The 13838-nt window shown below is 41.6% G+C and overlaps 1 protein-coding gene across 1 annotated transcript in view; it reads right to left on the bottom strand.

Moving 5' to 3' along the window:
* EFHC2 (EF-hand domain containing 2) overlaps positions 1-13838 on the bottom strand; it is a 189912-nt gene that overhangs the window by 63534 nt on the left and 112540 nt on the right. The window contains exon 11 of the mRNA XM_028113518.2: positions 13348-13478. Within this exon, the coding sequence (XP_027969319.2) occupies positions 13348-13478 (131 nt within the window). The remainder of the gene's footprint in view (positions 1-13347; positions 13479-13838) is intronic.

Here is a 13838-nt window from a genome sequence, read left to right as displayed (position 1 = left end):
CAAGTAAAAAAGTGACAGCAAATACAGGTCTATCAATAATTACTTTGATGTAAGCGGACTAAATGCTCCAGTCAAAAGACACAGGGTGTCAGAATAGATAAAAAAACAAGACCCACTGGGGTGCCTCGGTGGCTCAGTTGTTAAGCGTCTGCCTTCGGCTCAGGTCATGATCCCAGGGTCCTGGGATCGAGCCCCACATTGGGCTCCCCACTCAGCGGGAAGCCTGCTTCTCCCTCTCCCACTCCCCCTGCTTGTGTTCTCTCTCTTGCTGTGTCTCTCTGTGTCAAATAAATAAATAAAATCTTTAGAAAAAAACAAAAAACAAGACCCATCTATATACTGTCGACAAGAGACTTATTTCAGACCTAAAGATACATGCAGATTGAAAGTGAGGGGATGGAGAAACATTTATCATGCAAATGGATGTCAAAAGAAAGCCAGGGTAGCAATACTTTTATTGGACAAAATAGACTTTATTTTAATATTTTATTTATTTATTTGGGAGAGACAGGGAACACAAGCAGGGGGAATGGGAGAGGGAGAAGCAGGCTCCCCGCTGAGCAGGGAGCCCGATGTGGGCTCGATCCCAGGACCCTGGGATCATGACCTGAGCTGAAGGCAGACACTTAACCGACTGAGCCACCCAGGCCCCCTGGACAAAACAGACTTTAAAACAAAGACTGTAACAAGAGAAAAAAAAAAGGATACTATATAATAATAAAGGGGACAATCCCAACAAGAAGATATAACAATTGTAAATATTTATACACCCAACATGGGGGCACTCAAATACATAAAACAGTTAAAAAAAAACATAAAGGAACAAATCAATAGCAATAAAATAGTGGGGGACTTTAATACTCCACTTACATCGATGGACAAATCATCCAAACAGAAAATCAACATGAAAACGGTGGCTTTCAGTGGCACACTGGACCAGATGGATTTCACAGATACATTCAGAACATTCCATCCTAAAACAGCAGAATACACATTCTTTTCAAGTACCCATGGAACATTCTCCAGAACAGATCACATATTGGGTCACAAAACAAGTCTCAACAAATTCAAAAAGATCAAAGTCATACCATGTACCTTTTCTGATCACAGAAGCTAGAAATCAACTACAAGAAAAAAATCTGGAAAGACCACAAATACATGGAGGTTAAATAACATGTTAGCAAACAATGAATGGGTCAACCAAGAAATCATAGAAGAAATAAAAAATCACATTGAGACAAATGAGAATTAAAATGCAATGGTCCAAAATCTTCAGGATGCAGCCAAAGTGGTTCTAAGAGAGAAATTTAAAGCAATCTAGGCCTACCTCAAGAAGCAAGAAAAAAATCTCAAATAAAACACCCAATCTTACATGTAAAAGAGATAGAAAAAGAAGAGTAAACCAAACCCAAAGCCAGCAGGAGGAAGGAAATAATAATTAGAGCAGAAATAATGATACAGAAATTAAAAAAAAAAAATAGAACAGATCGATGAAACCAGGAGCTAGTTCTTTGAAAAAAATCAATAAAATTGATAAACCTCTAGCCAGACTTATCAAAGAAAGAGAGAGAGAGAGAGAAAGCAAACAAAATCACAAATGAGAGAGGAGAAATAACAACCAATACCACAGAAATACAAAAAATTATAAGAGAATGTTATGAAAAATTATATGGCAACAAGTTAGACAAGCTAGAAGAAATGGATAAATTCCTGGAATGGATTAAAAAACTGAAACAGGGGGCACCTGGGTGGCTCAGTCGGTTAAGCATCTGCCTTCAGCTCAGGTCATGGTCTTGGGGTCCTGGGATCGAGCCCCGCATTGGGCTCCCTGCTCATTGGGGAGCCTGCTTCTCCCTCTGCCACTCCCCCTCCTTGTGCTCTCTTGCTGTCAAATAAATAAATAAAATCTTAAAAAAAAAACAGAAACAGAAAGAAATAGAAAATTTCTCTTTCTGCTGCTCCCAACAAAGTCCAGGGCCAGATGGCTTCACAGACAAATTCTACCAAACATTTAAAGAGGAGTTAATACCTGTTCTTCTCAAACCATTCCAAAAAATAGAAAAGGAAGGAAAACTTCCAAATTCATTCTATGAGGCAGGCATTACCTTGATTCCAAAACCAGACAAAGACACCACAAAAAAAGAGAACTACAGGCTAATTATCTCTGTTGAACATGGATGCAAAAATCCTCAACAAAATACTAGCAAACTGAATCCAACAACACCTTAAAAAAAATCATTCACCACGATCAAGTGGGATTTATTCCCGGGATGCAAGGGTGGTTCAATATTCACAAATCAAACAATGTGATATATCACATGGATAAGAGAAAGAATAAAAACCATATGATCATTCCAATAGATGTAGAAAAAGCATTTGACAAAGTATAACATCCATTCATGATAAAAACCCTCAACAAAGTAGATTTAGGGGCAACACATCTCAACATAATAAAGGGTTTAAATGAAAAACCCATAGCAAACATCATACGCAATGGGGAAAACCTGAGAGTTTTTCCTCTAAGGTCAGGAACAAGACAAGGATGTCTACCCTCACCACTTTAATTCAACATAGTACTAGAAGTCCTAGCCTCAGCAATCAGACAACAACAACAACAACAAAAAAGGGATCCAAATGGGTAAAGAGGAAGTGAAACTTTCATTATTTGCAGATGACATGATACTATATGTAGAAAACCCTAAAGATTCCACCAAAAAATTACTAGAACCGATTCGTAAGTTCAGCAAATTTGCAGGATACAAAATCAGTGTACAGAAATCCGTTGAATTTACATACACTAAAAGTGAAGCAGCAGAAAGAGAAATTAAGAAAACAATCCCATTTACAAGTGCACCAAAAATAATGAAGTACTTAGGAATAAACTTAACCGAGAGGTGAAAAAGACCTATGCTCTGAAAACTGTAAAACACTGATGAAAGAAACTGAAGAAGACACAAAGAAATGGAAAGATATTCCATGCTCATGGATTGGAAGAACAAATATTGTTAAAATGGCTATATTACCCAAAGAAATCTACACAGTTAATGCAATCCCTATCAAAATACCAAAGACATCTTTCACAGAACTGGAAGAAACAATCCTAAACCTTGCATGGAATCACAAAAGACCCCAAATAGTCAAAACGATATTGAAAAATAACAACAAAGATGGAGGCATCATAATTCCAGGCTTCACATTATATTACAAAGCTGTAGTCATCAAGACAGTATGGTACTGGCATAAAACCAGACACACAGATCAACGGAACAGAACAGAGAACCCAGAAATAACCCCACAATTATATAGTCAATTCCTCTATGATGCTCGTCTTCTAAAGATGCTTAACATCACTCAGCCACTATGGAAAACAGAATGGAGATTCCTCAAAAAGAAATACAACTACCCTAAGAATCCTGTAATTGCACCACTGGGTATTTACCTCCAAAATACAAAAACACTAGTTCAAGGGAATATATGCAACCCTATGTTTATTGCAGGATTATCTACAATCGTCAAGTTATGGAATCAGCTTAAGTGCCCATTGATAGATGCACTGATAAAGAACATGTGGTACACAAATACAATAGAATATTATTCATCTGTAAAAAAAAGAATACAATCTTGCCATTTGCAAAGATATGGATGGAGCTGAAGAGTAAAGTAAGTGAAGTAAGGCAGTCAGAAAAACACAAATGCCACATGATTTCACTCATATGTGGAATTTAAGAAACAAAACAAATGAGCAAAGGAAAAAGAGAGAGAGGGAGAGGCAAACCAAGAAAGAGACTCTTAACTATGGAGAACAAACTGATGGTTCCCAGAGGAAAGGTGGGGGGGGATGGGTGAAATAGGTGATGGGGATTAAGGAGGGCATTTGTTGTGATAAGCTCTGGGTGATGTATGGAACTGTTGAGTCACTCTATTGTACACCTGAAACTAATATAACCCTGCATATCAAACTCTACTGGAATTTAAATAAAAGCTTAATAATAAAAGTAAAAAAAAAAAACTCCTCAGTAAACATACACTTAAGGTTTGTGCATTTTATTGAACATAAATTTTATATGAAAAGAAAAAAACCTGTAAATAAATGTTAAGCATGATTTAGAGGGAAGTTAACGTATGTCCCCGACTTTCTTTGAGATGCACCAAAATTAAGATGCATTAATGGACGGACAGAGAGATGTATGAATGGAGAGTTGTGTGATAAAGCAAATATAGTAAAATGTTACTGATGCACCTAAATAGCAGCTATATGAATGCTCACTCTTCAATCTCTTCCAATTTTTTGAATATTTTGACATTTTCCTAAAATGGTGGGGGGGAAATAAATGGGTAAGCCTACATTGCTAATTTGATAAGAATTTGAAAATTATTAATAACTATTCCATCCCCAAGTTTAATTGTAAAACTCTAGAGTTCTGTTAGCCTGCAATAGCATGTAAATATTCTGGCCTACAATATAAAATTCTGGCCTGCAGTGTAAGAATTTTAAGTAAGCACATTAAAATTACTCAACTCTAATCAATAATCAGAGTAGAGCCTCAAGTGGAACAACGCATACCCTGCTCTATGATTCTGAGCCTCTTGACTTTTGCTCAGTACATTCTGCCAGCATTTGCCATTAGCTCTTTCTGCAAATTGAAGCAAGAAACAAAAAATGTTCAGTGCTTTTTGCCCAGAATTTTTGGTTTGTTTATTGGGGTTTTATTTGTTGTTTTCTTTTTACTTTTTTAAAATTGCTCATTGTTTAAAAAAAATATGGATCGAAGAATGAAGCGTGCTCTATTTTAAACTGCTTGGTGTGTAGCCTGCTAGGATTTCTTCAAAGGATATACAATCCTTGAAATATTTATACACATACACACGTACACATAACCTTTCAATATTTTCATAAATAGGATCATGTTAAACAGCCTTCTGAATTTTGCTTTCTCTAGAAAACAGCACAACATATATATGGTAGCAGTTAAGTGTTCACCAATATCTGGTTTCGCTTTCTTCTGAACACGTGGGTAGGGCCATGTGGTGAGTACTGGTCACTGCACTGAGAGTGTAAATGATACATATTTCTGCCCAGCTGAGAATTTGTTGGGCTGGACCCTCCAAAGTTCTCTCTCTGGCACAGTGATCAGCAACATTTAAGGTAGTGGCTGTTTTGTTAGCCTCAGTCCCTGAGTGACTACTATGAACACAGTTCCCCCAACAACTGCAATGGATATATAGAATGAGCAAGAAATAAACCTTTGTTGATTTAATCCCCTGAGATTTGGGGGGATTGGTTGTTACTGCAGCATTACTTAGACATCCCTCACTGATTCCTCACTGATATACATATTTCTTTGGGTACACATATTTGGTCTGCCTCATTCTTTCTGATGGCCGAAAAGTACTGTCTTAAATTAATGCGGTAGAATGTATCTGACTATTATCCTATTGTTGGGCATTTGATTTTTCCAATGATTTTGCTATTACGAAGCTCGTTATAATAAATATTGTATGCATGTGCACATGCATGCGTGTGCATGCATGCACACACGCACATACACACACACACAGAGCTCTATTATGATCCACTTGTGAAATTTTTTCTGGATAAAAAATTTCTGAGTGCAATTACCAGGTAAAAGCTTCTAAACATTAGCCAGAAACTGCCAACTATCCTCCAAAATGCTGAGCCAATTTAAACTCCTCTATCAAGAGAAAATGAGAGTATCTGTTATCCTACATGCTCACCTGGAGTCAGTTATATTATTCTTTAAAAACAATGCCAGTATAATAGGTGACAATTATATCTCATTGTTGCTTCAGCTTGCACCATAATTGGTCATCTTTTCATGGGTTTAAGGGCTATTTGTATTCCTTCTGTGAATTGTCTATTCCTGTCCTTAACCCATTTTTTCTGCTGATTTTATGGGAGATTTTTATAAATCCTTAATGTTAATTCCTTTGTTCTTATACTAGTTGCAAATATTTTCTCTCAGTCCGTCCCTCACCTTTTAAGTTTGCTTACTGCATCTTTTGCTATAGAGAAACATAAAAAATTTTCCTGTAGTCAATACAGCCAACTTCTCCTTTATGGTTTTTGAAAAGTGTGCCCTACAACAAAATAAAAATGTATTAAATGTTTCCCAATCAACTGTCACTAAAACCTTTATTAATAATCCAGTCTATCCCCACTGATTTGAAAAGTTCTCCATATCTTACAATAGGACCCATAAGAATGGGTCTTTTATGGACTCTATACTGTATTTTACTGATATTTGGGTTTATTCCTCTACTCTAGTACATTATGTTTTCAAATATCTACAAATTATATAAAGTCTAGTAACTAGACATTAATATTCTTTTTCAACATTTTTCTCAATCCTTTAATTTTCCTGAGGGATTTCATAATCAATGAGCCAATTTCTCTCCCCTAACCCTGCAAAACAATACCAGATCTAACAACAAAAACCCACATTGTAATTCTGATTCAAACTACTTCAAATCTACAGATTAATTTGCACACATTAGAATTTTTATAACAATGTCTTCCCACTCAGAGATACAATAAAGCTTTGAAAGTGTATTCATTTTAGTCTTATACATTCTTGTTCAGTATTTATTCCCAAGTATTTCCTAATTTTTGTTGCTATAGCAAATAGTATTCCCCCTTGCACAATATTTCCTAACTGGTTATTACTGGTACAAAGTCAAACTACTGCTTTTTGTGTAATCTCCTTGTGTTTACTTTCCTGAATACTCTTAATAGTTCTAACCATTTTTAAACTTAGTCTTTTGGATTTTTAGGTACACGATCATATCCAGGTTCTAATTTTTTTCTTAAAGATTTTATTTATTTATTTGACAGAGAGAGACACAGTGAGAGAGGGAACACAGCAGGGGGAGTGGGAGAGGGAGAAGCAGGCTTCCCGCTGAGCAGGGAGCCCGATGCGGGGCTCGATCTCAGGACCCTGAGATCATGACCTGAGCCGAAGGCAGATGCTTAACAACTGAGCCACCCAGGCGCCCCTCCGGGTTCTAATTTTAAAAATCAGTCTTCAGTGCTCTGGGGCGTCTGGGTGGCTCAGTTGGTTAAGTGTCCGACTCTTCATTTTGGCTCAGGTCATGATCTCAGCGTCATGAGATTGAGCCCCACATTGGGCTCTGTGATGAGTGTGGAGCCTGCTTAAGATTCTCTCTTTCCCTCTCCCCCTGCCCCCCACTCATGTGCTTTCTCTCTATGAAAAAAAAAAAAAAACCAGTCTTCAGTTCTACTTTGGGTTATTAATACAGTGATTCCTAAATGCCTATTTCCACTATACCTAGGGTAACAAAGTAACGGGGTTTTATGGTTGGAAGGGACATTATAGTGACCTAATTCAAGGGTTTATATAGTCAAGCACCTACTGGGGTACACTGATAAGACAGATGGGAGAAGGTGTAAGACAATAAGGAACTGTCGCGACTGGGAAGAAACAGAGGGAACAGGCTGTATCTAAAGAGGACAGCCGTCACCCTCCCCCAGCCAGTTGGTGCCATGAGGCTCGGTTTCTATTTTTGAAGAGGCACTAGGTATATAGATTTTTGTTTAAACATTAAACAAAAGCCAAACTAAATACAACTGCTAGCTTCCAATCTAGAAATTTCACTGAAGCTAATGCAATACCTTCATTTAAGGCAGTTTAAACTCAGACAGGTGTGTCAGGGATTGCAAGAGTAGCAGACGACAGGCAAGGGCTTTGTATTTGGTTTAGCCGTTTGGTGGGTCAGAATAGTATTTACAAAGTGCCATGACTAAGCAAGTGTTTTGCTTGGTTTGGTTACAGGCAAGGAGTTTAGTCCCTAATGTCCAGATTCTGTGTTCTCTGTTTGGCTCATCTTGGCCTGGATTTACGATCATGGCAAATGCAAAGGGCATCTTTTAAATCCTTCTATCTGGGGGGAGAGTCCCACATTATACTCCCCATCACTCAACATGGAAGTCAGAGCTCAACCTGCAGGACCCAGGCTTTCTTGCCATTAGAAACATGCCGGTGACTCAGGCTCCGCCAATCAGGGAAGCTTGTAGAAGACTTTGACTTGGGAGGGATTAACAGGGGAAACCAGTGAGGTGTAGAGCATGTTAGGTGGCAGAGGGATCCAGCTTTCAACGGTGGCACAGGACGCAAGCGTGCCAGAAGCGGTGGTGGTGATGGCTGTGGTAAGATGGGAGTTCTTGGAAGCAGTGCAAATGGTGCTTTGAGTCATGGGCGGTACAGGGGTGACAGAGGCCATTTTCCCACCAGACGAGTTCTACAGCCCAGTTCTGGGCACTGTTCCTAGAATTGTTTCAGGCTTATTTCTCGAGCCCTCCCAATGATATTGTGAACCACCCAGGATCCTTTTAATAAATTCCTTTTTGGTTTGGCAAGCCAGAGACGATTCTCCTTTTTAAAATTAAGGCTTCACCAATACAAAAAATGCCATCAGGCAGTGACAGAATCAAATCAAAGATCCTGGTCTTTTTGATTTCCAGGCCTGTGTTTTTTCTATGACATCATGTTATTTATATTTAATGCTTTTATGAAGGTTCAAAATGCTGTTTTTAAAAAAACGTATGCCGAGGCTCCCATCTCAAAGATATGCTATGAACACTGTCAAAGTGTCTATTTGGCTCATGATGAGAATAGATATTTGAGTGCTTCTGGAATATATCTTAGTTTTTGCTTTTGTTCATACAGATTCATAGACTTAAAAGATGTTAGACTTACAGTAAAAACACCCATAACAACACAGAGTTGTTTGAATAAAGATAGAGCAAAACCACATGAAGGGAGAGATAATTGTCTGAGATAAATCAGGATGAGATCATTACAATGTTCTAAGCACTAAATTTATATTCTTCTTCCTTGAAGTAAAGGACAGTAATAGGGTGGATTATAACAGTGTTTCCCAACCTCAGTCCACCAATGATGATGTTTATTTTCCACCTTCATGGCCTCCAAGGTTTTTAAGAGTTTCTTCCAACCTCATTTATTAAAGAATTCTTTTTAAAGATTTATTTATTTATTTGAGAGAGAGAGAAATAGAGAGCACGAGCAGGAGGGCCAGAGCGAGATGGAGAGAGAATCTTAAGCAGACTCCGTGCTGAGCCTCACGTGGGGCTCAGTCTCACGACCCTGAGATCAGGACCTGAGCTGGAACCAAGAGTCAGACGCTTAACTGACTGTGCCACCCAGGGGCCCCTAAAGAATGTTTTCAATGACCTCATCGTAGATAAATCTATAACTTAACTGAAATACTGAAAATAAGACATAGATTTCTATTACTAGTTTTGGTGACACAAAGTGACAACTATTGGGAGAAAACGTTTTTCATTTTCTAGGGTCCACTATACACCACAGCATGCTACAATAAGAACTTTGTATATATTATATTTATTCATCACAACCGCTCTAATATAGTGGGTATTATTATCCCCATTTTATAGGTGAAAACACTGTTCAGCAACTTACCGCTGCCCAGCTGACAAATGTTAGAGCTGAGATTTGGATTCAGGTCAGCAAGTCCAAAATCACATCTTATTTATATTGTACTACCCCTCTCAGGAAGAATTTTAATTTTACAAGGGAAAAGACTTTCTCGAGACTCTAAATCTTAGAAGGCATTTATTACATGGATGTTCATAGGAAATCTCCTGGCCCTGCCGTCGATGAGGGGCGTCTAAGGAAGAACTATGTAGTAATTTCCTACGTGCTTTGAGGCCTGAGACACTGGGTCCAGGAGGTAGCTGGGAAAGACACAGGAGTGAACCAGGCGTGGGCCTGCCCTCTGGGAGCTTGGCCCAGGTGGGGAGAAAAGGTGAGCACGCAAAAAACCAAAATATACACAGGCTCCCTGGGGTAGGGGTCATCTCCAATTGGTAGCTCAAGGCTTGGGGAGGTGGCCAGAGAGAGGGCCTGACCACATCTTCCCTGGCACGGGGCCCGTGCTGCTGCTGCAGCCTATGGTTCAGAATCCAGGGCCCACAGGGGTAAGCCTCACCCTGCGATGTTCCCAACTGCACAAAACGCTGGCCCTGCCAAGCCCAGTCCCTGCCCAACTCCCTGCTGAGATCTGCCCAGGAGCCACCTGAGGCTCTGAGAAAGGCTCTCTGCGCTCTCCCGGACCACAATCAGCAGCTCCTATCTGCCGACCTGACAGACTGTGAAAAGACGGAACTAGTGACCCCCACAAGGCAGAGGAGAAACATTTCCTCCCCAACCTCCCTCCTGTTTCCACCTGTCCCCGCATTGCTTCCGGCCACTTATAAGGTGATTATCTCAAGAAGGCCCACGCATGAATCCATTCATCTGTTATCAGGCGTGGCATCTTCTGCGGAAGTGGTTGATTACCTCCCACTCTCAAGGCTTCCCTGAGAGAGGCACAAATGTCTAAGAAGAAGGGAAAGGAAATGCCTGGGGCTTGGACCACTGCCCCAGTAGCAGGTCGAGGCTCTGAGTCCCCAGGTGCACGCGAACAGTGCCAGGTATGTAAGTAGGGGAGAGACTCAGGGCCACGGACGTGAAGCCTGGAGGCCTACCCCTCAGTCCTGTCTCTGCCTGCCTACTCCTGCAACGCAAAGATTTGCAAGGGGGAGCATTTTACAAGTGTCTTTATAAGCCAACATCTGAAGGGCTTCACAATGTCAGTGCCTGGAAAGGGCCACAGAGACCACGACATGGACAAGAGTGAGGTGCAGGTAGGCGGAGTGAGTTGCCCAAGTCGCTTGGCTCGTGAGGGTCAGGCCTAGCTCTCTCTCCCCCTGACTCCCCTCCAGTCAGAGACAGACAGCCCTTCCCCAGGGCAAGGTAATCAATTATTTGCTTGTTTGCTGCACACCTGGCAACTGAACGGTCCTGAGAAATAGGGCTGCTCCCGAAAGGACTCGACAAACATCTACGGTACTTGGCCGGAGCCAATTGTGGGGCCTGGTGAGTTAACAACTCAACAGGGGCTACCCATGGATAGTAGATGAACTGTATTTAATAACTTGTCTCGCCCAGAGTAAGGGCTCCATCAATGGGGACTTCTACAAAAGTCTTCTTCTAGTGTGGTGGAAATAAGGGGGGGGGGGGGTGGGCAAGGGTCAGACCACGACCAAACTCACACGAAAACGCTGAGAGGCTGGGATTGGCCTCTCATCTGGAGACAATGCTACCACCTCCAAACTGGAACCCCCGAGAATAATTCTAGCAGTTGGTCATTCCATTGGGGAATTAAGACATTCACTGAGCCCAGGGCTAGGTGCTGGGGATTGGGCCGTGAACAGGACCATCGAGGTCCCTGGCCCTCGGGAAATTCCTGTTCTAATAGGAGAAGACACACAGGCACACACGCACCAAGTAACCGCTATCTAAATCAAGTACCTGCAAGTTGTACGAAGTGCTATGAAAAAGAGCAACAAAAAGCTAAGGATAACCGGGATTGATCTACTTTAGGCAGGAGAAGCAGAAAGCAGGCCCCCTCGGTGGAAGTGCCATTGAAGATGAGCCTTCGAATTTGCCCTGGAATGTGGGCATTCTAAGCAGAGGGAAGGGAGTGTGCATAGGCTTGGAGGCAGGAAAGAGCTTGACACGTTCATTCATTTGAGAAACTGAGTGGCAGCCATCGAGGCCAGAGGACGAGCCTGGGGAACAAGAAGTGATTAATACTGGAAACACAAACGGAGTCACATCACTCGGGGCTCAGCCGGCTGCCCCAAAACGTCTGGACCTTACTATTAAGGATGATGGCAAGCCATGGAAGGGTTCTCTAGGCCGGGCATGACCTGATCTGGTTTCCATCTTAAGGAATTCCTGGCCAGGAGAGGGCCTCAAGATGGGGGAAGGAGGGAGGGGGGAGGGGGCGGGGGGGGGGAGGAGCTGGTTCTTTCCAAGCACGCGGTGCCTTGAGGCCGTCCTCCATCACAGCGGGCCTTTCTTCCACCCACGGTTAGGGTCAGGCCTCCATCTGCAGAGCAACTTTTCCTCCTTGGATCTCCTGCCCGGGGCCTAAGTGCCTCCCAGAAAGTCCCATAAACTCACTGAAGTGTTTCCAACAGATTTTGTTAGTGTGTTGGGAGAATGGATGCTTTTGTAAAAGGACACAAAATAACAAAAGCGAAACCACTCCCTCGTTTCTGATGGAAATTTGTTTCTTCCTCCGCAGCTTTCCGCTAGTCCCCTGGCCTGAGCAAGTGTCTTTGCTCTTTCCTCCGTCTCCCTTTATTTTCCAAAAGGCCACGAACATGTGTACGACTATGAACAATAACAAAGAGCTATAAATTCTTATTGACCCCAGAAGGTTGGCAATTCTAAACAAAAATATGTCCTGACTGCTCTCAAAAGAACATTCTGGAGATACAAAAGAGCTTTGTTAAGATAACAAATGAGTTTTGGGGACACTTCGGGCCTGATGGTGGCCTCTGGTATTGATGTAATAGGCAACTCCAGACACAAAGCTGGAAAGATCCCCCCCTCCCCCACCACCCTGTCCTGGACTCACTTCCTCACTGGTCAGCTCACATCTTGACTGCAGCAAGTTTCCTATATAGCTTTTGGCCACTACTGTTTTCAGGAGCCAGAATTCTCAGCCTAAAGAGAAAGTCCCCTTTGTCCTCCCATCCATGATTTAATTTACATTCTCCCGAACGCTCCATTCACTTTGTTTTCAGGCTAAGAAGTCTCACAATTGTACTAGATCCTGAATTTGAATTTCCCTGTGTTTCCACTGTTTGGCAATTTGCCTAGGTCAGCCACTGGACAGTCCCAGAATTCAGCTCTACCTTAGAGAAAACCTTTATGGCTCGTGATTTCTTACTAGAGTTCTAACTACTGTCCTCTATTTTCCCCTCGATTTCTTTTTATGTTTTTCAAAACACACGGATGTGCGTAAGCACACCTACACACAGACGCATACCTATCACCTCTTCTCTGATAATCATGAAGTTTCCACTGTCTTTTCCCAACTGGATCACATTCCTAGGGAGCTGTCCCTCCTTTGTTCCCCAGATTTCAGAGGGGGTGCCCTTAGCCATTTTTTTTCTGCCATTCTCACCCGGATGCATTCTTCCCGGCATTCCCCTGGAGCCTTCAATACCATGATTCACAAGACAACAGAACTGACTTTCTGTGCTTTTGTCTCTCTGTTCTTGCCTATAAGCTCCTTTTATATGCAGATAACATAAACTTTACTAGAAATGGACCAAACTTGATCACAAAGTAGTACAAACACAAAGAAATGTCAAGTCCTAATAAAAAGCATGTAGTAAATTAGTTAGGCAGCACCAGGGAAGAAATTGTGTTTTGCTCTTTGGACAATCTTGAAGGGAAAACAGATTATTGCTGGCAGCATCTGGCTTACCTGAATGTATTATAGTCCACCATCTTTGTGTGCCTACAGTCAGCAGCTGTAAATACCTGCTTGATCTCTCTGGATTTTGATTCTTCTTCTTTCAGCTTTTGTAGGACAAGTTCAATGCTGCTCATGGGAAACTGGGGGGGGGGGAAGGAGGGAAGGAAAGGAAGGATATTAAAACATGCCTGGGACATAGGGAGCCTAATCTTTCTGATGGCCCGCAAAGAGACTTCACGCTCTGAGCCTGAAGGCAGCTGGGCATGGCTTTCCATAGAGACCAACACAGAGAAGACACGACTAGAATTAAGTCTCTTTGGTTGCATTTTTAGGACAATGAGTGACATCAGCATAGGCCTAGATCTGAGAGAAATGAGCTTAAGTGACAGCAAGCCACAGGAATCAGAAAACAATCCCTCAGCCTTCTCCCCTTGGACGTTGGCCCAATATGTTGGGAGACCCTAATGGAGAGAATGGGGATTCACAATTGGATAAGTGGA

This window comes from Eumetopias jubatus, unplaced genomic scaffold (assembly GCF_037043125.1).
Source record: "Eumetopias jubatus isolate StellerSeaLion01/CBP00866 unplaced genomic scaffold, mEumJub1_p1.0 scaffold_11, whole genome shotgun sequence".
In the NCBI taxonomy this organism is placed as follows: domain Eukaryota; kingdom Metazoa; phylum Chordata; class Mammalia; order Carnivora; family Otariidae; genus Eumetopias; species Eumetopias jubatus.
Note: the sequence above shows the minus strand (reverse complement) of the source record. Positions and strands in the feature narration are given on the sequence as shown.